The 24,818-nt window shown below is 55.9% G+C and overlaps 1 protein-coding gene across 1 annotated transcript in view; it reads left to right on the top strand.

Annotated features, from left to right (window-relative positions):
• Positions 1 to 23,897, top strand: part of SLC9A1 (solute carrier family 9, subfamily A (NHE1, cation proton antiporter 1), member 1) — a 30,354-nt gene extending 6,457 nt beyond the window's left edge. The window contains exons 2-12 of the mRNA XM_010576164.1: positions 15,639 to 16,099; positions 17,854 to 18,104; positions 18,599 to 18,816; positions 19,207 to 19,409; positions 19,670 to 19,759; positions 20,159 to 20,229; positions 20,698 to 20,871; positions 21,019 to 21,133; positions 21,554 to 21,655; positions 21,992 to 22,064; positions 22,876 to 23,897. Coding sequence (XP_010574466.1) covers positions 15,639 to 16,099; positions 17,854 to 18,104; positions 18,599 to 18,816; positions 19,207 to 19,409; positions 19,670 to 19,759; positions 20,159 to 20,229; positions 20,698 to 20,871; positions 21,019 to 21,133; positions 21,554 to 21,655; positions 21,992 to 22,064; positions 22,876 to 23,198 — 2,081 coding nt within the window. The 3' untranslated portion in view covers positions 23,199 to 23,897. The remainder of the gene's footprint in view (positions 1 to 15,638; positions 16,100 to 17,853; positions 18,105 to 18,598; positions 18,817 to 19,206; positions 19,410 to 19,669; positions 19,760 to 20,158; positions 20,230 to 20,697; positions 20,872 to 21,018; positions 21,134 to 21,553; positions 21,656 to 21,991; positions 22,065 to 22,875) is intronic.
• Positions 23,898 to 24,818: the final 921 nt, after the last annotated feature.

Below are 24,818 nucleotides of genomic sequence, written 5' to 3'. Positions count from 1 at the left end.
TTTCTGGACCTTGAGGCCACTCAGGAACCGAAGCTGTTATTGCATCCCATTTATTAACGAAGGCTTGGACACCTCATGCTGGGGGTCAGGGATGGGCTGGCTTCCCGCACAGTCTGCAGGTGGAATTTGGGATGTGGGCATTGACTTGCCGAGTCCTGCAACAGCCAGGGCCTGGATGGGTGCTGGCCCAGCTTCAGGGGAGATGCCCTGAAGTTGTCCCTCCCTGAGACCTCCAATAGAGCTGGGGTGTTTGTGGGGTAGGAGCAGAACGTGACGATATTTGGTCTGTTTGGTTCACGTCCTCTGTCCCAAATTGCCCAGGCATCCAACTGTGGCTTATCCAGAGGTGCTGGAGTTCCCTTGGGAATTAGTGGAGTGGAGAACGAGTCTTTTGTCTGCAATTAGTGTGGCTATTTAGAGTCCTTCGGGGTTTGAGAATTACACATGGGAGAAGGGGAAACCAGGTTGTGGTGGCGAGAAGGGGAGATGGTTGTTCTTCTGGTTACAAGCGTATAAACCTGTGGCACCGAGGGACTGGAGCCCCTCTTCTGCAGAAGAGAGACAGACATCTCAGTGGCACTTGTATAAACCAGAATCTCATTAGGCTTGCAAAAGAGTATTTCGTTAACATAATCCTTTCCATTTTCCCTCCTGCAAGTCCTGGGTTTTGGCTGTAGACTGCAGAGACGATGGGGGCTGTAGAGACTGTGCCAGAGTCATGCAGGAGTCAGTCCTTTACTAGAGCATCGTTGGAGCTGTGGGTACTGAGAGAGGAAACTTTAAAAGTAAGCAATAATGAGGATAAATTACTGCAGCTGTCTCGTAAACATTTGATTTCTTTTTTTTTTTCCGCTTTTGGGTCCCCAAGGCTTAATTTGTTCAAATAAAAACTGAAATCCATCTGGAATACTCTGTGAAAACACAGCCTTGCCAAGAGGAGATGGAGCTGGGTTACACCTCTCCCCTACGCTGGCTTCGCTGGGCTGCCTGGGTTGTCAGCAGTTTCTTCTCGCCCGTCGGGGCTCAAAGCTGCTGGTGTAGGTTTGATGACAGCCTCGGTGTTTTGAAATCTGGGCTGGCGGCTTCAAAGGGAACAGCAGAGGAGCAGGGAAGTTGTGGCAATGGTTTGACTTGGACCAAGTATCAGTGCTTGGTCCTTTCGCTTCACAGTGCCAGCCAATATACCGCCTTAGGCAAGCTGTATGATCTCCATCTATTCTACATGGCGTTTGATATCTTGCTTATCTCTTTAATTTCCCAACGTCTTCCAGTTGTGTGTTAATTGAGGGATGGCTATCTTGTCATGTTTTGTTCTTCTGCTCTTTCCTCGAGCAGTGTTTCTGCTTGGGAAGGAAGAAATGAAATTAAAAGCTCTACAGATGGGCATGCACACACACGTTGCTGCATGCTTGTCAGAAGAGGTGAGATCAAAGATTGATCATTGCTTGGCGTGGAATAGTGAGAATAAAGTTGATGGTATGTCACCTTTGATGCTATGTCACCTTTGCTTCTACATCACCCCATGGCTTGGGGTTCCTTCCCAAGAAAGCCTTACTCACCTGCATGGTGGATTTGATAGGGGCAGGACTGACCAAAGGCTCGTTTGAAGTTGGGGTGATATTTTGAGATGCCTGAGTGGAACGTTGGAGAATGCAAAGTACTTTTTTTAATTGGAAGAGAACAAATGCATTTTCTTGGGCTGCCCAGGAGTGACTCATAAACATCATAGCATCAATGGTCTTTGTCTCCAGAAAGTCGCAATACAATCAGCCTCGAGGGACAGCTCTTAAGTTCCGTTTAACAGAGGGTGCTGGTAGGGAAATAATTCCCCTCTCTCTCTCTATCAAACCTCCAAGATGCACATTTGCAGAAGCAGACTCCCTTTTGCAGTGAGTTTTTTTCAGTGCCTGGAATTATTCTGCATTTCAGAGTCACGACATGCTAAATCTTAATGATGTATTTGGAGAGAAGACAGCTTCCCACCCCAGTGCTGGAGATTTTAACAGCACAAATGCCACAGGCGCAGACTTAAGCACGCACAGGCCTTTAAAGAGAAGAGCTGGTGTATCCAGCCCTGCTAGTGCCTCAGTTTCCCTTGGGAGCGCTTTTCCCACGTCAGCCTCGATCCCTGGGGGATGCGTTTTGCAACGTATGGGCTCCTCTCCTGTGTGTGAAGCGCTGCGTAGAGGGGAGAGCATCTGCTCCCAGGAGCACTTCTGTTACCTTGGCTGGGTGTGAAATAACATCGCCTGCATCCCGGCTGAAGGAGGATGCTGCAAGGCTGAAACGGCATCTGTCGGGGACAGGTCTCCAGCCCCTGGGTCTCAGTAGCATTGCAGTTAGCCGGTGGGGTCTCCGTGTGCCAGCAGCTCCTGCCGAAAGCTGGGGAAGAGGCAAAGGCGAGTGGGTGCTAGCGTTGGCTCTCGACTCACCGCTGGCATGTGTTAGGAGTGGTGTTGCTTTGTCTGGGTTTGCGAAGCCCGGTAGTAATCAGTGATAATTGCAATTACCTCCTCCCTCCCATTGGAGTGGAGACCAACAGGTTATTTCCTGAAAAGCTTTTGTTTGTCTTTCCTGTGCATGTTCCCGGTAGGAAATCTGCCCTTCCTGGGAAGGGTGATTGGCATTGCTCTGCCTGGGGAGTTTGTCTGTGGTCACCTTGGGCTGGCTCAGCTTTAACTCTTCCCACGACTTTGAGGGCCAGCAGGAAACGTGTATTAAATGCTGCGCCATGTGATTGAGGGCAAGGAGCTGGGCGAGTGACTGGAGCCTTATTTTGGATGACCAGACTGGAGCCTTATTTTGGGTGACCAGGTACTATTGCTTCACATTATCTTGAATACCTTCTGCTCCAGCACAATTCAATATCTGCATTAAACAGCGTGAAGTTTAGCTTTGCACCATGTAGAAAGTAACTGAGAGGGTTTTATTGTAGAAATCCCCCAGCTTGAGGCAGACATGCTATGCTGACCCCTCCTAACACAGCTATTCGTGGCATCCAGCGTGTCTTGCGACAGCTGAAGCAATCTGGGAAGAGCATGGCTGGTGACTGGTTATGTTTAGCTCCTAGCCCTTTTCCCTGGAGCATAAGCAGTTTTTCTAGACCTTCTTTTATTAGACCTCCTCAAAATGCTCAATTCCAGCTGCTGTCACTGTTCTGATGCTTTTGAAGGATATAAATCCAAATGAGGATGCTGTTGCCCTATAGGAAACTCAGTTTTCTGATGTAAACTATCTGTGCCAGGGAGAGCCTAGCCTTGCTGGCTTGGCTGCATGATGCACCCATCCAGAGATGGTGGAGAAGAGTCAAAATGAGTCCTGGAGCAACAGCAGCAGAAACTTGCATGGCAGTTTGTCTCTGTGCACCTCTGTACCTGTGTGCCCAGCTCCTGCTGGGTGAATGCCACAGGCTGGTAAAGTTTCATACAGTCCTGCCTTAGAAAAACTGTGTGTGGAGCATACCTGAAGGCTTTAAACAGGTTTGCTAATCTCAGCCTGTGGTTTGGGAGTGGCTTTGTAACGTGCCTGTTAGAGGAATGTAGTCAGCGGGGATTGAGGTTACTGGGGTACCCGCGAGTCACCGGAGATTTTTAATAGCCACCTTGGCACATAGCACCAAACCCTCTACTGGTTTCTCAAAGCTCCTCTGGAGGAGAACATTGGCTTTTGCAGCATCTCATCCTGGGGCAGCTCTGGAGCTGGAGAGAGGTGGAGGAGAGCTGCTCTGCTCACAGCTGTGCACAGCTGGATCTGGAAGAGGTTTCTTCAAAATGTGATGGGACCAAGCCTTGCAGCCTCCCAAGCCATCACTGCTTGCTGCAGCAGCATCTCCAGTTGGCTCCGTGTTTTCTTCCCTACTTGAAATGCTGTAGCTGTTGGGTGACAGTCCAAGGCGCCATGGTTTCTCAGTCTTTAATAGCAATTAGGTCTTTCTTAATATCTGCTTTTCTTGCAGGGTGTCCTTGGCTTTTCTTCTGGTTTGAAGGAGAAGCATTATCTAAACATAGGACTGGAAATTGGGAGCTGCTGGGTTCTCACGCCAGCTCTCATGCTGTTCACTTGGGGACTTGGGCAAGTCCATTTAATGTCTTTTGTCTCTCATTTCCTTTTTACAGCTGGGAGGAAATTAATACCAGCTCTATAAAAGACTCCCAATTGATCTGTTAATTTCTTGTGAGTGCTTCAGAGATAAAATGAGGGTACGTGCTTTTGCTGCATCGGTTCTCCCTGCTCTTGGAAAAAAAATAATTCAAGTGTTTCTACTAAACGGGTCTGTAGATTGCTGTCATGGTGCATTATGGTAGTGTATGGGCACTTTCTCTTCTCGGGAGGCTGATGCTGTCCTCCCTGTCCTCCCTGCTGTGTTCACCAGCGCTCTCTTAACCCAGCCAAGGTGCCGTTGGGCGAGCGGCAGGCTGTGGTCCGTCCCAGCCTGGTCAGAGGAGGATGTTGGTCCCAAAAGGTTGCTGTTGTAATCACTTCCCACAACGTGAACCCTCAGGGACATCTGCCTGCACGGATCCTCCCTGTGAGCTGCCGGGAGCCTGCCTTTGGGCTGCCTGCTGCGCTGCTGCTTTCCATTACGTGTGGGGCCGTGCAGGCGTCCTGGTGTGAAGTACGCGGGGGGGGGGAAAAATGGGCTTTTTAGGGCTTGCCTGTGAGTTGCCAGCTGAATCAGGGGTGGGTGACTCAGGGAGGCAGCAATCGCTCCTGTCCTGCCCTGCCCTGCCTGCAAGCGCAGCTGCAACTTGGCACTTCTCTGCCTGTTTTAGGGAGGTTCTCCTGGATATGGGTCTCCTCTGAACGTGTCTCTTGCAGTGGGCGCCCCAGGTCAGGGCCAGCTCTGCAGGGAGGTGCTGGCTGGGCTGGAACCCTGGCCACGCTGGTTCCTAAACCTAAGCCTAACCTACACCTAAGCCTAAGGCAAGTAAACACAAGGTGGAGCGGTGCAGACGGGGAGCAGGATGAGTCCCTTTCCCAGTGATGGATGCCAGCGCCACAATTAGAGTTTGCTGCAAGCTGCTCCATGCAGCACAGCGGAGCCAACTGTTTAGTTTGGCTTGATCTTAATTAATTAGTGTATCTTTTAGAGTTGGAGGGGGGAGAATTAGGCAATGCTCGGGATGTTGCTGGCTTGCCTGGCTGACCAGACCTTCTGGGTCAGGGCAGCAAGGTTTAATTGGGAGGAATTGCTGCTGGCTGTTTGGCACATGTCTGCGAAGTTGCAGGCTCAGCAGCACGAACATTTGCTGTCTGGTTTGCAGAGCTGCAGGGAACACCGAGTGTTGGACCATACAAAGGTCTCGGCGGGTTTCCCTGAGCTGTCTCATGCCGGGTGCTTGGGAAGAGAGAGGGACACAGCCCCTTTGGATGGGGGAACTGCTGAGCGGGCAAACTGCAAATCAAGGAGCAGCCGCCTGCCCCCAGCTTTGTGCTTTGGTGCTGAGCCTGGATTGGGCCCCAAGGAAGAGCTCTCTTCTTGTTATTGTTGAAGTTCTCTTGGTCTGCGTAAACAGCTTGTTTATAAGTGTATACAGCGGCTTTCTGCAAGGGGGGTCCGCCCATCCTGGCAGGCTGATATCCAGGGTGCCTGCAGATGATTCACAGCTCTCCTGCGTGCCTGGGATCGTTGCATCCTCCTCCCGCTTTGCAGCACTGCAGCGCTGCCATTGAGGTCCCGCGACATCCGTGTTTCACTTGGCTGCAGCTCAGCACCATCCTCCGCTACGACCTTCCAGCAGGGCTCTGGGCAGAGAAAATGAGATTTTCCTTGCCAAGGGGAGCGTTTTGCTTCTAGGGGGGTGTCAGGGCAGGTAGGGAGCTGGGTTCATCTGCATGCAGCTCATGACTCCAGCTGCTGCAGGATGCAGTGATGCTTTTGGTTGTGTTCCCCAGGCTGCTTACCCTTTTGGGACCTTTCTGCGTCACCGAAACCAGCCCTACACAAAAGGAACAACCTTGTGGTTTCCTGGTAGTGCCGTCATCATCCTTGGGTATTTCTCTGCTGACGTTGCCCATGGCTGGGAGGGGGCTGCATCGACAGGCTGTGAAATTTGGCACCCCTGCATCCCTTTGGAGCCAGGCAACGCCTGCCACGACTGGTACAGCCCTCAGCAGAGCTAGCAGCCCCGGGAGGGGGCTGAGTAGGTGCTCCCAGGGGAAGGCATGGCCCTGGCACGACGGTGAGAATTAGAGGCACATTCCTACATGAAGTTGCTGCAGGCACTGGGTTACCAGAAGAGGCTTTGCCCTTGCCCTGCCACGGCTATTGCTGCCTGCGCAGAGGCTCGTGGGCAGTGTAGCTCAGCTCCTCGCCCTCTGTGCTCCCAGCCGTGTCGTGCCAGCGGCTGGTGCAGGATGGGGAGGAGCGGTGCCCGCCTGCTCACCCTCCCCTCCGTGCCCTGCCATAACGGCTGGTTTGACAACACGCCGGACCCATTCCCCTTATCATTAGTCCCCACGGCCGTTGCTTATCCTAGCAGCTGAAATGCATGAAAAGGCTCTAAATAACTGCTCTCTGAAAGGCTCCAGGCATGAAATAGCACAGCCTTGCACCTCTCCTTGGCCCCTTGGCCTTGCAGAGTGCCAGACCAGCATCGCTCCTGCTGATGCACTGGCATCCATCCCCTGTGTGCACGGGGTGTGGGGAGCTCTCAGCATCCTCCTGAGGAGGAAGGCTCTGGCTGCAGCTTATTCTCTGGTTATCGTATTCTGGGGCATGGGCTTTGCTCCCCAAAGGTTCCCAGGGGACAGTGAGATCTGGGAAAGGCAAGTGTGTGTCTGCTTTCTCCAGCTGCATCAGGGGTGCAAGGTGTCTAGACTCATCTCCCCTCCCATCGGAGAATTTATTCAGGGCCTGCCAGTGGGAACTGGCTGCAAACTGCTGCTGTGGGAGGATGGTGCAACTGGGAAACCGTCAGACATCGCAGCCCTGCTGCAAACCCCCTGCCAGCCCCTTCTGGCAATAGAGATGCAGAGAAGCCATCTGCCCTTTGCCTGGGATGGAGGGCTCTTCCTGGGTGCTGTGATGCTGCACTAGCGGGACTGCCTGCTTTTGCTAACGTGGCTGTACTTTAAGGGCTTGACCAAGCCGGTTTGCACGAGTCCTTGCAAGGTCTGCCAGGGCCGGGCCAGTGCAAGCTGCTGTGGTTGACTGGCTAAGCTGCATCAAGGCTGTTGCACACTGCTACCTGACACTGTCTGCTTTTTGTTCTGTAGCTTTCACGTTTTGACTCATTTGTGGGCTGGCCTGATGCTATCAACACTGTTCTTATCTTCTGGAAAGCAGGCAGGGTCCAGGCAGGTCACCTTCTCATGCACGCTTGCCTCGCCGTAGGCGTTAGGGCTGAATACATGAGATAGATTGAGTGAGCTGGAGGTTGTACCAGGCGGCTCTCGGTCTCCTATCGCAGGCAACTCTTTCCATTTGCCCCCGGTTTGTTTGCAGCGTGGGAGGAAGAGAGGGAAAACAAGGGGCAATTCAGCGGCTGCGAGGTGGGACCCAGCTGTTTGAGCAAGGTCTGTAGGCAAGGGGGATGGTAACATCACACCGAGAGAAAATAAAACCGTACCTTTGGCAACTAGCAACGGGTCTTAATGGCTATTGACGGCAGCAACAGGACTTGGAGGGGCGTTGTGTGCAGTTCAGCTCAGAACGGAGGTCTGGGAGTTGGCCACGATCGCAGCTGGGCTGTGCTGGGCACCTTGTGTTAGGGGGGACAGACCCTGCGGGGACCCAGCCTGGGTGCAGCACGAGGCTTCATCTCCTTCCCCACCTGCATCCCATGTGGATGTGCCCTGCTTAAAGCAGACAAAATGGTTGTACTTGATCCCCACTTCTTGCAGACTAAAAATGTCTGGAGGCTGCAGCGCAGTGCTGGATGCTTATGAATCTTAACCCGAGTCCTGCGTATCGGGCTGGTCACAGAGCCTTGCTCACGGGTGGCTGGGGTACAGAAGCGTGATCCCCAAAATCAGGGCTAGGTGTTTTGCTTTTCCCTTCTCTCCCTGTGCTCGCTTTGTACGCCAAGCTCACAGCGAGGTTTGGGTGGGTGCCGGCTGTGTGGCCCCTGTGTGGTATCTGCATTAACTCAGTGAGTCACAAAAAGCAGTATAAACTAATTACACTCCTGATTCTTGGCTTTTCTCCGTAATTAGCAACAAGAAAATAATGAGGCTTGAATGAAACATTTGGTTTGATCTGGAGGAAATTGTTTTGCTTAGGAGCTCTTTCTGTACATGTGTCTTTAAAAAAAAAAAACAACAGTCAACTTCTAACGAGGAAATGTCATTTTGGAGTGGAAATCAAAACTTTTCCATTCCGGTCATTGAGGCCAATGAATGCTTCTCTTAAAGGTTGCCCCAACCAACCCAGATTGCTGAAACCAGCCCAAAGGGAGCTGCAGGAGAGCACTCAGGAGACCTGGACCTGCATTAAAACCCTGCCTGCTCCATGGTGAAGCAGAACAGGGTTTGGCAAAGCCAAAGCTGCAGCAGGGCCCCCACACATGCCGTCCCGGCGGGGTGGCTGCCGGGGCAAGCCGCATTGGTGCTCGGTAGGGCTGGAGGTTCAGGGCAGGTGGTGGACGTTGGAGCTTGTGAGTCGCAATGGATGTAATTTAAGTATCATGGTTTTACCACCTCCCCTTGCAGGGTGACATGAGCCGTGGCCTCGCTCTATTTTTAGGTGTAAATCACCAGCTATTTAATTCCTTTCTACCAAGTTCAATTTTCATCCCCTTCCCTCGAGACTTCCCCATTACATTTGGTACCTGCGCCGGTGCCGGGCACATGCAGCTCTCTCTCCGTGCCCTTCCCCAGGCTCCTCACTCCCTGTCTTTGCAGGCAGGTCGATGGATCTGACTCCATTTTACAAGGGAGGCTGCACATCAGGGCTGAGACACGCTCCCAGCAGCTACAAGACATCCCATGAGGGTTGTGCTGGAGGCCACCAGCAATCAGCAAAGCCCAGCTGATGTTTGGGCAACTGCAGCAGCAGCCGATGGTTGAGCCGGGGAAGAGAGAAACCCAGCACGTTTTTTGGGAGGAAAGGGGATAAATGGAGAGAAACTGCGGCCAAAATCTGGGAACCTGAGACAGGTTTTCCCCTGGGAGCCGGTTGCAAAACATTCGGTTCCTGCATTGCCATCCTCACAGGGCTTTAACCCTGCTTGGGGCTTAGCCCCACATCCTCGACCCTCTACCACCCCAAAATACAGAGCGTGAAAACCAGGTCAGAGTGATCTTTGTGCTTTGCAGACCCTGGAGCCCAGCCCCAACTCTCCTCCCTGCCCCGCTATTTCTTCTAAGCAGAGAAAGAAGAAGGGCATAGTGCTGGGTAATGGCTTTGCAGATGACTAGTCCCCCTGGCTGATGACACATGAGTGACTTTGTGGCTCATCCAGCAAAGCATCCACATGTCAGGGCTCTCCGTGGTCCCCGTGTCACACAAGAGCGTGGGAAGATGTCCTCAGCCGCCTGCATCCCTCGTCACCGGGTCCATGGGTTTGCTAATGACACAGGGCTGTTGTATCTCTGTGTGGCCCACCCGGACCCTGCCAGCCTGGTATTCTGAAGGGTTAAAGTGGCCTTTGGAGGGGCACTGGTGCTGCTGAGACACGTGTGTCTCCTTCAGCCGGTGCTCTCTGCAGTGTCCTTCAGAAGGGCAGCTCTTCTGAGCATGCTTGCTCCCCCTCACCGCCTCCTTCCCGGACCCCGTGCCTTCTCCCAGGGCTTTTCCAGCACCGCAGCACGCTCCGCACCCAAGCCACGCGGCCGCTCGGTCCCACCCTGCAGCCCAAACAAGCACCCATGGGTCCCTGGGGCTGCAGCGAGCATCACTTGGGGGGGGGGGGCTTCACCACCCCCTCACCCAGACTAACCCCTCATCTACCTCCTTTCAGAAAAAATCATCCAGGGGGTGGAAGAGCTGTCTAATCCCTGGTTAATAATTGTGTAATTTCTCTCGGGGCTGCTGCCTGCCTGCTGGAGCCTGCAGCCGCTCTAATAAACTTCTGAAGCCTGGGAGGATGGGGTGTTTTTGTAACCGTTCTCATTTCTTGTGCCTCCTGTTAGCTACTAGGCATCTTCCTGGAAGCAGCCTGGCTTTCCTGCAACACTCCCCATGCGTGGGCGCTTGGGAAGCGGGGTGAAGCCGCAGGAGCATCCCGCTTAACCATGAACGTGCTGAGCCCTTCCAGCCATGCTGTGTGCTTCCTTCCCTCCTTTCTCCCCCTGTTTATCCAGCTCCAACTCAAACACCAACCGAGTGGGTTTTCTTCCCTCCTCCTTCATGTTTCTTTTCCTCCTATGAAAGGAGGGGACGTTAATCCCAGCCAAATTCAATTTGCAGCTCTAGGAGGATGTGATGGCTGATGGCAATCCCAGCTGTGGGTCTGGCTCATGGGGACGAGCGCACGGCAGCTCTGGGGGCCAGGGGGAACCCCACAGTCCCCAGGGCTGGCACGCTGTCTCGTGGTGCAGGCTGCCTCCAGCATCAGCATTATATATATATTTATATATAGAGAGAGAGAAATATTTTTATATCTATATATTTATATAGATATAAAAATATTTTTTAAATTTTATTTTCTATTTATTGCCTCTGAACACCAGTGTTTTTCAGGGCTGTGGGGATTGCAGGGGCTCTTACAGCTCCGACTCCAGCAATGTCCCCGTGCTGGGAGCCGGAGGGGGAGATACAGATGTCTCCCAGATCTGGCCTGGAGCAGGGAAGTGCGTGAAGGCTTTGCGTCCTTTCTTTCATCATATGTGTTCTTCTGAAGTGTTTGATTAAAATGTTCTTTCTGCACTGCTTTGAGAGAGGTCTTTAAAATTAGGGGAGCACTGCCAGAGGTCCGACTAAGCCTGACCTTGGGTCCCATGCCATGTGGAGCTGTATTGCAGCAGCCAGGGTGATGCGAAGGGAGAAGTCCTGCATGGGTGGGACGGGGAAATGCCATCAGGTGGGGAGGGAGGGGACCTTATAGGTGCTGTTGGACACAGCACCTCTGGTCCTTGGGGCTCTCTGTTGTGGGATGAGGCTGGGCTAAGCAAAGGGGTTTGCTCCCTGCTCCCTTTTGCAGTAGGTTCCCAGCACCAGAGCCCCCTTGACAGCCGCTGTTGGTTTGAGAGCTGCAAATCATTCCCTTCTGGTCTTGTGAGAGGGTTTTCAAATTGCTGTGAGCAGCTCAGGGCATGGAGATTGCCTCTACTTTAGCTGCCGTGCAAGAAGCATCGCCTCAGGCAAGTGCTCGTGTGGGACCCGGCACGTTTTGACAGCAGCGATCCCTTTGGGTGGTGATGCTGGGTCTGGGTTGGGTGCCCGGCACCCTTTCCTCTGTGTCCCTTCCCTCCATATCCCTTCAGGCTCTTCCTGCCCAGGCTGAGGATGGAAGCAGATCAGATATGGTGGGGTTTGAGTCATTAGGCAAGGAAGGAGCAGACGCTGCTGGATGGAGCTTATATAACGCCAGGCACAGCATCCGACCCATGCACTGGGGCTGCGGTAACCCAGATACAGCCGAGGAAGGAAAAAGCCACACGTAGGTCAGAGTCTCTCCCAAGCTGTTTGGTTGGGAGTAAATATTTACATGGCACTGCATCTGCCAGCAACCAGGGCCTTGGGAAAAGCAGCCCGGCTCCCCTTTGGTAGGGTGGGGATGAACCTTCAGCAGCTGAAATCAGAGTCCTTGCGTTTGCTGGGGCAAGGACTGGCCCTTGCAAAGTCTGGAGACCAAAGGTGGTTGGCTGTGCTGGGGCCGTGCTCAGGTGTCTTCGTTCAGCTTCCACAGCCTCCAAAATGCAAGCCTGCTTTATGCACCTAGGGGAAAAATAATCTGCCTTGCTGCACAATCCAGCAGACACTGGTGGTTCTTGCCACCACTGAAGTTAGTGGGGGAAAATTCCTGATATTGCCTGCTCTTGGGTAGAAATGGCCCCGTGCAAATCTGCTGACACCAAAATGAAGACAACTGATGTTCAAAAGCTGCAGAGCAAACTTCTGCAGCATGAGCATCGCCTTGCAACAGTTTTCCTTGGCCAAAATCATTTTAATTTGAAGGATGATGATTTCCTCCTGTCTTTTAAGTGCTTAGAATGTGGTTAAAACTGGAAAGCCACTCCCCAGCTCCTTTCTGCCCTAACCCGAGGAAGAGCTGACCACCAGCAGAGAACGATCCCTCTGTTTGCCTTGCTGGGAACATGCAAGCTGGGGTGCGTGATGTGGGCGAGGAACCATTTTAATAGGAACTATTAACTTTTGGATTTCCTTTTCCTTGTTTGCTCAAGCTCTCGGCGTTGATGTTTACTCAACTGGTCTTGCTTTTAATAGTTTGATGCTGTTGATAGGGGAACTGCTCCCATGGAGTTTGTTTTCCAAAGAAACTTGGGGGACTCTGCGTGCCCCATGCCGGTAATTTGGGGATTGCAGGTTGCTCTCAGGGAAATGGGGTCTCAGGGGACTTCCCTCCTGGTGGGGTTCAGGAAAACCAGCTGAAACCCAGTGGGTGCTTCTCCATGGGAAAAGCTGTTCCATGTACTCGCCTGCCCACTCCTGCGCATCCCTGCTCATCCTCCGGATGCGGATGCGCCGGAGACCAGCTGCCTCATCCCCTCTGCTCCTGCATCACTTGTTTATTCAGGGTGTGCTGGCAGCGGCGTGCCGGGAGTCTCGTACGCCTGGTGCAGGCACTGCCTCTCCGTTCCTGTTCCTCGCTCCTTAGGGAAGTGCTTCCCGTGCAGCAGGCGCAGCCCTCCTAGCCAGGCAGACCTCTCGGATGCTGGCTCCTGCCCTTCTGCTGCGGCAAGAAAACGAAGGCACAATGGGGGTCTCGCTGTGCCCCCCCTGCCTCCTGGCTCATCCCGGGTTTGTGCTGGCGGCAGAGGATTTGCAGCTCCCACTGCAGTAGATGAGTCCCGGTTTGCAGCAGGGCCACCACATTTGGGGACAGGCTGGTGGCAGCAGTAGGTACCTGGGCAGGCGAGCAACCCAGCTACCTGCTGTGCTAATAACCTTTTACTAAAGCAGCCGGGAACAGGAGCCTGGGGGGTTGTTAAGGCTTATTATTGTTATTATTAAGGCTATTACCAAAACTTATTCCCCTTCCTGCTGCCCCTGGTTGTGCCCGTGGCTGGGCATTCTCATCAACCAGCATCCCGCCGCAGCCTTCCTCTTCCTCCAGCAGAGAAATTCAGGTGCAGAGCTGGGATCGGACCAGTTCACCCCTGCCTGGCATCGCCCCTGCGGCGAGAGTGTTTCTTGCCATTAATCACCCCCACCCTGAAGCGGGATGCTGGCCTGGCACTCAGAGCAGGATCCCAGCAGGATCCCAGCAACAGATTGGTACCGATGAGCTTTCGAGTGCTCTAAAAATACTGAGTGGAGAAAGCAGGGAGCAAAAAATGGCTGAGATTCAGCGAAATCAAAGGCATAATTAACATGCAGCCCGTGTGAGTGTATTTTTAGGGCCCTACAAAAAGGCTCTAAAACATTGAATTCACATCAGCACGCGAATGTTCCAGTTTAATGGGATCCTGGGGCCTGTGGGGAAGAAGTGAGAGATGCTTAATTGTTACTGTTTGTGTTTTATTCATGATTGAACGTACTTAGCAAGCGAAAACTGATTTGCTGCAGGCTTCTCGCTGCTTGTGTGGCTTTAAACCTTACTCTGGCCAAGGCTGGCGTATGCTGAGACGGTCAATTGCCCGGTGTGCTGGAAGGGCCGGTTGTTCCTGGCGTTTGCATGAGCTGTGCTTGGAAAAGGGTTTATCGCCTCCCCTCTGATGGGGACCTCCTGCCCGGGCTGCCTTGGGGTGCTCAGCACTTACGTGGGCTCTGGGGCGATCAGAGACAGAAGAAAAATCCCATGGGGGTAAATCAGGAACCGCATCCAGACCAGGAGGTCCCTGAATGCCGGTGGCCAGACACTGGGAGAGCACTGGGAGGAAGCTCGGATGCTTCCCGTTTCCTCCTGGCTTCCCCTCATGTCCGAACCCAAAGGCCACAGAGCAGTTTGCTCAGAGATCGGTGCTGCTGCAGCAAAGCCGAGGTAGAAACCAGACTCCTTCCCACATCGATCCAGCACCCGAGACCCATCGGAGCCACCTGGGCACTGCCAAAATGGCACGGCCAGACCTGCGTGGAGCCTTGGGTGTGATGAATCCTCCAGCCTCTGCAGTGTTGTGCTTGCCCATGCTGGAGGCAGTGCCTGCAGCTCAGGTAGCAATTTGAGGTCTAATCCTGCCCTTGGGGACCTGTGCGTGGACATGGCCATGGCCGGTAGTTGAATCACTGCCTGTCCTTAGGGAGGGATTGTGGAAGCGGCTGCTTTTCCCATTGGAGCCGGATTCATGCGGCACCTTCCCCACTCGGCTGCGCAGGTGGAGGAGGGATGAGCCAGCACCGCGGCGCAGATGTGGTCCCTGCAGGCTCGGCGGGGGGGGGGCGAGGGGGCTCGGCGCGACGCAGAGCGGCTCTGGATCGTCAGCGGGATGGTGGCTCGTTAGGGAGGGGGTTTTTTTTATCTGTTGTGAAACGATGTGCAGATGGCACAGCCGCCCAGCCGGAAGGAATGGAGGAACACGGGATGCCAAAGCAGGGTTCCTTATTTTAAACCGCTTCCCTTGCCAGGGAACAAATGTGCTTCACTTCAAAATAATAATTATAAAGCCTGGGAGAGGATCCAGGGAACCCAAAATCCTTCTGTGGGTATCGGTGTGTTGGCTGAAGTGCTGCTTTGGTTGGCCTCGTGCTACCTGCCCGACCCGCAGGCAGATGCCTGCATTGCCAAGCTGTGGGGTGTGTGGTGGATGTCATGCCAGCGGGTCACGGCTGGCTCGGAGACCTGCATTTGGGGTCGTGCTGGGATTTAAAAGGGGAAAACGAGTTCCCTCTTACCTTGCACCCCAAGGAATAGCCCTGCACCATGAGGATATGTCCTGTCCCTGCTCCGTGCCCAGGAGCAGGCAGTTGTGTTGCTGCAACTTGTCGTATAAAACCTCCCAGCTTGTTCCTGAAGCTGCAGGAGGGGCAATAAGGAGCTGCTCCAATTGCATCCTCAAACCCACCGAGCATCAGCTTCCCTCCCTGTCCCCTGTGTCAGGGACACCCAGGGACGGGCACTGTGCTGCTGCCTCCTGCCAGAGCCTGGCACGCTGGGTGTAACGGCTCCTGGGTGGGCAGACTGCTGTCTGACGGGAGGTAAATGCCAGTGCCTACGTGCGCTCAGGATTAGTAGCTGCGATGGGAAGAGCTGGAGCCAGCGACAGCTTGTGTTTTGAGTACTGCCTGTGCCGCAGACGGCTGTCGTGGGGGCCTGGGGGTCCCCGAGAGACCCCGGGATGCCCAGAGGGTGGCTGCTGCCTGTTGAACTGGGACTCACTGTTATTTTCTGGCCTGAGATCAAGCAATGCCAGGGTACGTGGGTCTGGTGAAGCTGCAGTTTCCACTTTACAGCTTGGGGCCATGGGGAAGAAGGGAGTTAGAAGGGGAAACTGAGGCATGCAAAAAGTAAATGATCCTGAAGAGTGCAGTGAGGGCTGGGAACTGGTCCCTGGCTCCCACAGGGGTGTCCTCCTGCAGAGAGCATCCTCCATTCATGTAGCTAACATGTGTCTTGCTCTCTCCTCCTCCTCTCCAGGCTTCCACGTGATCCCTTCGGTGTCCAACATCGTTCCTGAGAGCTGCCTGCTCATCGTGGTGGGCCTTTTGGTTGGGGGGCTCATCAAAGGGGTGGGTGAAAAGCCCCCCATTCTCAAGTCGGACATCTTCTTCCTCTTCCTCCTCCCACCCATCATCTTGGATGCCGGCTATTTCCTCCCCTTGCGCCAATTCACTGAGAACCTGGGCACCATCCTCATCTTCGCCGTGGTGGGGACGCTCTGGAATGCCTTCTTCTTGGGTGGCCTGATGTATGCTGTGTGCCAGCTCGGCGGCCCCGGCCTGAACCACATTGGCCTCCTGGCCAACCTGCTTTTTGGCAGCATCATCTCGGCTGTGGACCCGGTGGCCGTGCTGGCCGTCTTTGAGGAGATCCACATCAACGAGCTGCTCCACATCTTGGTCTTCGGGGAGTCCCTGCTGAATGACGCCGTCACGGTCGTAAGTGGATGAGGGGGGTTGGCCAAAGGCATGGGGTTCGCTTTGGTGGAGCATCTCTGGGTGGTGGCACCAGGATTGGCAGCTATCAGTCAAGCCCTGTGGGCAGAACCATAGACTGGGTCATTGCAAGCTGCCAGGTGCCTCCTGCCAGCTGAGCTGCGGCAGCTCTGCTTGCTTCTAACCTTTTGCAGGTGCAAAGCTAAATATAGCAGCCTAAAACACCGCAGAGGTGGGTTAAGGCGAAGCATTTTACTTGGTGGTTTGAGGAGACTGAGAGCATGTGCCCAGCCAGCTGCTGCCTCTCAGTGAAGAGCAGGACTGTGCCCAGTGCCTTGGTCTCCTGGGAATCTGCTCTGCTGGGTGAAATTGCTGCCTGCTGCCGTGCTCATGCCTGTCCTGCCAGGGGAAGTGAGCGGGAGCGTGGAGGGGCTGGCGCTGGGTCAGGCAGCACTGCCATGTAGCAGCTGCTCCCTCCTGTCTCCTTTCTTATGTAGTCTTCCTTGCTGTCCCCCAGCTGCAGCACTGAGGAGGTGGGAGGGCAGGACGTGGCCAGCCATGGCAAAAGAGGAGCTGCGGGGGCTGCGGCCAGGCTGGCATCCCGCCTGGGTCACCCCTCAGCCCCAATCTTTGAGCAGCAGCTTTGCAGGGACTTTGGGGAGGTTCGGGGGCCAGGCCACCTGCTCTGGGGTCATGCCATTTCCAAAGGACGTCTGTGTCCAGGTGCTGGCTTGGCCGTCAGCGTGGCGTCCTCCTCTCTGCAGAGCTGACCTCTAAATTTACTTCTAACCCACTGCTTTTTCCTGGCTCTTCTCCCATATCCCAGCTGTCCACTTCGGAGCTGGCTGCTCAGCATGCTGCTGACGAGGTTCCTGGTGACGATGAACGTGCTGTCGCACCACAGGGCTTTTCCCAGGCACTTCTCCCCGCTTTTGACCAGAGGGGCTGCCTGCAGGGTCTGTGTCCCTGCTCCCATCCCTGGGGAATGCTTTTGCCTTCTGCTGTCACATCTGTCCCTGCCTGTGTCCCAGGACCCAGCCCTGGCAGGCTGGAGCTGGCACCTCACCTGCCCACTGCTCGCAAGCACTGCCATCCCTGCAGGATGCCCTAAAGCCCGTTTCCCATCCTGACACACCTGCATCAGCTTCTGCTTTAAAATCTCTCCAGGAAATGTGTCTGGGTGTGGGAGAAGGCGATGCAGCCCAGGGTGGGCTCCTTCTGCAAGGTTGCCCTCTTAGCTACAAAGCTGCGTTAAGGGTTTGGGCTGTGCTCTGTGCTGACCAGGGCAGATGTTGGCTTTTCTCTCCATGCGGCTGTCAGGTGTCCCCCAGCGTGGATCTGTCCTGACCTGCTCGTTGGGAAACAGAAACAGTCTCTGGCTGGTTCAGACCTTGACCGAAGCCCCCTCCTAGGACAGCGGTTGGGGCTGTGTTGGAGAGCAGCGCTCTCCCAGACACATCTCTGATGGCACCATGTCACTGTGAGCCACAGAGGATGGGGAGGTGGTCGCTACGGGTCTGCATTTTACAGCAATGCACCACCAGCTTTTTTTGGCATGAGACTTGGTCAAGCACAGGACCCAGCTCAGGGTCACCAAGCACTGGCACACTTCATCTCAGGTGTGCCATGCTGGGTCCCTGCCTGGCTCCCTTTGCTGTTGCTCTCCCAAGGAAGGTCCCTATGCAGGTCTCCTCTGAGATGAGGCTGTCTCTTGCCAGCGGGGCTGTTTGAACCACCCTCTCCCTTCTCCCTCCCAGGTCCTCTACCACCTCTTTGAGGAGTTTGCCAACTTCGAGCAGGTGACCATTATCGATATCATCCTCGGCTTCCTTAGCTTCTTCGTGGTATCGCTGGGCGGTGTCTTCGTGGGTGTCATTTATGGGGTGATCGCTGCCTTCACATCCCGCTTCACCTCCCACATCCGAGTCATCGAACCCCTCTTCGTCTTCCTCTACAGCTACATGGCGTATCTCTCTGCTGAGCTCTTCCACCTCTCTGGCATTATGGCGTGAGTTGGGCATGGGTGGGATGAGATGCCCTCCTGCCCCCAGGACCGTTTGGAGGATTTAGTCTGGTGTAACCACAGCCCTCTGGCTGTCCCAGCATGGCCAGTACCTGCCCAGTGAGGGTCAGAGGTGTGTTTGGGCTGGGATATGCAGGGAGACAGATGAGGGAAGCGACTCTCTTAGTTGTCCCACAGATCCCGGGGCACTGGCAGCCCATTGCCCATTCTCCTGGGCACACAGTAGCAGGCAGGGCCTGCTGGGCACTCAAGATGACATGGTTTTGTGCTGCCTGCCTCCGATGCTTACTCCTGCCCTGCCAAGGGGAAGGAGAAACCTAGTGTTGCCTTCTCTGGAGGCCTTGAATAATTGCTTATGTCTTGCAAGCCCTGTCCTGCTCTGGGGTTTAGTATAAGAGCACAAAACACTGCTGCAGGGCCAGGGGTTGGGGCTGTCCCCATGTCCCCATTGCTGCTGAGTGCCCCCACCTTGCCCCTAGGCTTATCGCCTCTGGAGTGGTCATGCGGCCGTATGTGGAAGCCAACATCTCCCACAAGTCCCACACGACCATCAAGTATTTCCTCAAGATGTGGAGCAGCGTGAGCGAAACCCTCATCTTCATCTTCCTGGGTGTCTCCACCGTGGCTGGCCACCACTACTGGAACTGGACCTTTGTCATCAGCACGCTCCTCTTCTGCCTCATTGCAAGGGTTTTAGGTGAGGTGTCAGTGTGGTGGCAAAGTCCTTGGGGATGGTCCTGGGTGATGGGCAACTCTCAGGGCCACGAGACCCCAGTTTGCCTTGCTGGGGAGACTGGTGTTGACTGGTTGGCACTGCTCCACCGTGGGCATCAGCCTTGCTGGTGGTTGGCTTTGTGGGAAGTTGGGGTTAAGGCCATGGTTGTGGTAGACGTGGGGTTGAAGCTCATGAGGGGTGTTGGGATGAGCGAGCAGGACAGCATCCACCTGCACCCATGGCCCTGAGGGGGTGACACTGCACTGTGCTGCAAGCTGGGCTGCCAGGAGCGGGGCGGGGGGGGGTGTCTCTTTGGGACTGGAGGGCATCCTTCACCATCTGCTCACATGAGGCCCTGCCCCACTCCCCCAGGCGTCCTGGTCCTCACCTGGTTCATCAACAAGTTCCGAATTGTGAAGCTGACACCAAAGGACCAGTTCATCATCGCGTACGGGGGCCTGCGGGGAGCCATCGCCTTCTCCCTCTGTTACCTCCTGGACTATAAGCATTTCGGCATGAGGGACATGTTCCTCACAGCCATCATCACGGTCATCTTCTTCACAGTTTTCGTGCAGGTTGGTGGCACGCAGGTGGTCACGGTGTGGTTTCAGAGGGAAAGGGGGTTATTCAGTGAGCTGCACGTGTGTGCGGAGAGTGAGGAGCACGTCCCCAGCCTCCATCCCTGACCTTGTCACTGTCCCCCTTCTCCAAAAGCTCTTGAGACTGCCAAGTGACACCGGCAATGCGAAGCCCCGTGGTTCGGCTGTGCTGAACCCATCCTGCTCCCACCGGTGTGCCTTGGGGAGAGGTCTAACCCACCCTCCTCATTCCTTAGGGCATGACCATCCGGCCCTTAGTGGACCTGCTGGCCGTGAAGAAGAAGCAAGAGACAAAGCGCTCCATCAACGAAGAAATCCACACGCAGGTAACCCACTGCGCCCGGCTGGCTCTTCCCACGCACTTCTCTTCGCCACCTTAGCCCTCTTCTCTCTCTGCTTCTGCCACCTCCACCGCTGTAACCAGGCGGGTTTACAGAGTGGGAGCTGCCCCTAAATCAGTGCCCAAGGTAAGGGGGGACGGAGCGAGGGCTCTCCCCCATCTGTGTCGTCCAGTGCCCGCTCCGACCCAGACCTCCCCTGTGCCTGGTAGAGCAGCAGCCCGGTTGCGTAGGACCGTGCTGCCCTCCTGAGGCCCATCCTGGACCCACAGCCCTGAGTTTGCACCCCCTGAGTGCCCTCACCCCTGTGTCAGCCTGGGTGTCAGGGTGGGGAGAGGGTGGGCAACAGCCTTGTGAGCTGCTTATGCCTTGGACCTTCCCTTCCAGTTCTTGGATCACCTTCTGACAGGGATTGAGGATATCTGTGGTCACTATGGGCATCACCACTGGAAGGACAAGTGAGTGCGGAGCTTTGGTGACTCAGGGGATCCATGGGCGAGATGGGGAAGGGTTTGAATCGCCACCTGGCAGGTTTTCCAGCCCTGTGCTGGATTTTTCCCTGGGCTGTGATACACACACACAGACTCCCCTTGATAAATTACGGCCCTGAGTTGGGTGTAAGTGGGGCTGCAGGGCTGCACCCCTTTGCCACACCACCTACAACGTGCCCACAGCAGTGTGGGAACTGCCAGTGGCCGGTCCCTGCAGGAGCTCGGGACCATCCGTTGTAGGTGTGAGCAGCTGCTGGGTGTTTTGGAGGCTGCCTGGCTCAGGAGGGAGTCAGGGAAGCCTGGTCTGACCCATGCTGGTGGGAACCAAACCATCTTCCACTGGCCTGGGCCAGCAATGAGGAGCGGGGAGTGGATGCCGGGACAGGGGGAGGTCTGATGTGTCGCTGCTCCTTCTTTTCCCATGTCCTCGGGAAGGCTGAATCGCTTCAACAAGAAGTATGTGAAGAAGTGCCTGATTGCTGGGGAGCGGTCCAAGGAGCCCCAGCTCATCGCTTTCTATCACAAGATGGAGATGAAGCAGGCAATCGAGCTGGTGGAGAGTGGGGGCATAGGCAAGATCCCCTCTGCTGTCTCCACCGTCTCCATCCAGTGAGTTCCCCGGCCCTGGCCACCTTGTGCCTTCCACAGGCCCCTGGCATAGGCTGAGCGCTCCCTGCTAGTGGCCGAAGGTCAAGCAGACATTGGGGCCTGCCGTGGCCACCACAATGTCACTCTGAATCCTGTCTGTCTACGCAGGAACATCAACCCCAAGACCCTTCCTGTGGAGCGCATCCTTCCAGCCCTGTCCAAGGATAAGGAGGAGGAGATCCGGAAAATCCTTCGCAACAACCTGCAGAAAACCAGGCAGAGGGTAAGGTGTCCCCTGGCACTGTGCACACGCCCTTTGCTTCCCTGGGGGTGGCCAGGACCACTTGCCACCAGCAGCCAGCTGGGCCTTTCACCCCTGGTGTCCCTGTCTTCCTGCCCCTCATATTCCTGGTCTGGCTCTCCCTCCCCAGGAGGCTTTTCCTCCTGGGATGGTGCTGGAATAGTGCGGAGGGGGAGGCTGCCTCGGTCGGTGGCTTAGCCCAGCATTTAAACCCTCGCTGGGCTAAGTGGGTCCAGATCAGGCATCCCATGGTAGCACACAAGGGACGAGCCACCAGCTTGCCTGGACATGCTCTGCCCACTGGTGGTTGTTTCATCCATCTCCAAGGGAAACGGGTGCCGTGACCTTCCTTTGCCTTTCCATGTGTTTTTTTTAACCTGTCTCCTTGGGGCCTTTTCCCAGTTGCGATCCTACAACCGGCACACGCTTGTGGCCGACCCCTACGAGGAAGCCTGGAACCAGATGCTCTTGCGGAGGCAGAAGGCCCGGCAGCTGGAACAGAAGGTGTCAAGGGGACGCTGGAGCAGGGATGCTGCCGCTTGCTGGGGAGGACGGGGGGGCCGAGGAGGGCTTCCCAACCTGGGAAGGGCATCGGTGTCCTGCATGGGGAGGGGGATGAAGTTGAGATGACAGTGGGTGACCCCACGCCTTGGGGCTCCTCTGATCACCCCAGGCTCTGAGCAAGTCCTTGCAGCACGGCTGGGAGGATGCGTGCACGTGTCCTCTGCATCCCGCTGCTGCTTCTTGCTCATCCCTGTGGCCTGGGGTCAATTCCCTGCCTCCCCTTCCCCATTTACCTTTGCCACTCCAATGGAGACGGTCCCTGTGCTCCGATTCCAGATGAACAACTACCTGACGGTGCCGGCTCACAAGCTCGATTCGCCCACCATGTCCCGGGCTCGCATAGGCTCAGGTAGGTGGGACTGAGCTGCTGAGGGAGCGCCGCTGCTGGCACTTTGGTGCTGAAACACTCGGAGGTTGTGTTGTCCTGCACCCCCTTAGCTCCTCCGTGGCTCTCCAGCCCCGATCGTCCCCATCCCGCTCCCCTGTGGCAATGGCAGCCAAGCCCCAGGGGTTTGCAGTTCTCAAGCCCGAGCTCTGCCTGAGCAGAAGCACCCGGCTCGCTTCCCAGCACAGTTCCCACTAGGAAGTGAGCTTGGAAGTGAGCTTGGAAGTGAGCTTGGCAGGTCGGTGGAGCCCAGCTTGCTCCATCCACACACCCATATTTCTGGCCATGCCTCTCCCTGCCCTTTGCAGGGGAGAGGACCAGGAGTGCTCAGCCCCAAGACCCCTGAACTCGCGGCTTCTCCAGCACACATTTGCTCTGCCATCTTTCGTTCTTCCTGTCCTGTGTGTCCTTCCCTGCTTTGGGGACAGTGTGACAGGGTGTGACGAGGGGGTGACGCTGCTGCTGGTGCTTGCGGAGCCAGCGGTTAATCGGCAGAGGGCAGCTTCACCCCTTGCAATCCCAGGCACAATCCTGGGAAGCAGGGCTGGGCTGGCTGGAGCGGCTCCAGATGGGATGTGGAGATCAAAAAAAGGAATTAAACAGCAGACTTGGAAATTGGAGAGAGAGTGAGCCCAGGCATCCCAGCTCCAAACATCTGGGAAGCATCAGCTGGGGGTCCCCTGAGAACCCCCCTTCCCTTCCCCAGGTTATCCTGACCCAGTTTGTTCATGATAACATGAGATGGGCCCTGCCTGACCCCTCTCTACCTCCCCAGACCCACTGGCCTACGAACCCAAGGCGGACTCAGAGAACCTGCCCATCATCACCATCGACCCAGCCTCCCCGCAGTCCCCGGAGTCTGTGGACCTGATGAACGAGGAGCCCAAGGGCTGCGGCGGCCTCCCACCCTCGCCCGAGGAGGATGAGGAGGGGCTGGTGATGCGGGTGAAGGAGCCTTCTTCCCCGGGTACCGATGATGTCTTCACCCCGGGGACCGGTGACAGCCCCAGCAACCAGCGGATGCTGCGATGCCTGAGCGACCCGGGGCCTCGGCCGGAGCCGGAGGAGGGGGAACCCTTCATCCCCAAGGGGCAGTAGCAGCTGGCGCGCGAAGCCTCACGCGCCTCTATATGGTTTCTCTCTCTTCATTCGTTCTTTCTTTGCTCTCCTTTTTGCTGGTTTCCTCTGTCACTACACACTGGGTTCGGGAAGGGGAGACTGTCCTGGATGGACTGGGATTACCAGGACAGCTCTGCCCAGCAAGCCATGGGCTGGCCCCAAGGAACGGGGAAGAAGCGCCCGGGAAGCACCGGGCTCCTCGGCTGCCGTGGCCTGTGGGTGACGGACAATTTACCGCCCGGGACTGGGATTTGCAGGTGCCTCGCAGCCCCAGCAGGGCTTTCCCAGAGGCTGCCCACCCACTCAGGACCTGCGAGCGGCTCCTCGGAGCAGCTGCGGCCAGCACGGGGTGGGCTCTGGCCAGGGAGCTGGGGGTGTCCATGGAGGCTGCCCCACGGCACAGCTTCGCCTCTCTCCGGCTTGGGTTTTACCTGTCCCCTCGCCTTGCTCCGGAGCGGAGAGATGGGAAGACGGGAGCCAGGCTTTGTGCCGAGGCTGGTGCACCCACCACCTCACCCGGCACCCTCCCAGGGACTTTGGGCTCGTGCCGCTGCTCCCTGCCTTGGCTGCTTCCCCCACGGGGCCAGCTGCCGCCCGGGAACGTCTCCTCCGGCCCTGCATTTCACGCCAGGTCTTGTTAAATAAATATCCTATAGCCATGCAAGGGGGGAGCTGGGTCCCCCCTCGCTTTGAGTGGCCCTGCAAGCCTGGGCCTCTCCATTCCTCCTGGAACCGCTACCTGTCACCCGTCCCCATGGGGACCCTCTGCCAGCCTCAGCCCCTCGCCCCGTGCCTGCGCAGCAGCAGCACCGGCTGCTCCTTAACCAAAGATGGTGTCCAGGCTCCCCGGGCGCAGGGAGGGGGCATGCAAGGGGTTGCATTTGCTACAAGGCGGGGATTATTTTTGTCTCCCTGGAACCAAAAGGAGCTGGGGAAGAGCTGGGGGCCGGCTCGCCCAGCATGGGGACACGTTGGGGCCCAGAGGTTGGCAGGAGGGGGACAGTCTCCCCCCACCAAGGAGGACGGTTGGAGGTGTTGGGTGTCCTGAGTTTAGAAGGACCCGTCTTTCCCCAAGGCTTGGCTAGGAGGGAGTGCTGGGTGTTTAGGTGACTTACAGCCCTCCCCAGGCTCTGGGGTATCCTGCATCGTGCTCGATCGTGTCACCTCGTCCCCCACCTGCCACCCTTTGCCACGGGTGCTGTCTCTCCCATGCCACGGGGTACTCGTCGTCCCCCTCCCCGCGCCGTGCCTTGCCACGCGTCGTCTCTGCCCCGCTGCCTTGGTGGGCACCCATTCCGTGCGCCCACCCGCTCCACGTCCCAACCGGGACCCCGGGGGACCGGCATCCACGTGGCTTCGTCATGCTGGGGCGTGAGCCCACGTCGCTGCCTGCGCCTGCCTGCCTGCCCTGCTCTGTCTCCAGGAGGAAAAAAGCAATGAAAATTCTCTTGTATAAAAAGGAAAAAAAACACATGTAAAGAGAATCTTGGTTTTTATCATGAATATTCTAATAAATTAATGTCAATTTTTAGTGGGGGTTTTTCCAGCTGTTTGGGCTCCTACCCCTGCCACAGGGTCCCAGCCATCCCAGATGAACGA

This window comes from Haliaeetus leucocephalus, unplaced genomic scaffold (genome assembly GCF_000737465.1).
Source record: "Haliaeetus leucocephalus isolate CR32 unplaced genomic scaffold, Haliaeetus_leucocephalus-4.0 Scaffold517, whole genome shotgun sequence".
Taxonomy (NCBI): domain Eukaryota; kingdom Metazoa; phylum Chordata; class Aves; order Accipitriformes; family Accipitridae; genus Haliaeetus; species Haliaeetus leucocephalus.
This window is presented reverse-complemented; position numbering and strand designations above follow the sequence as displayed.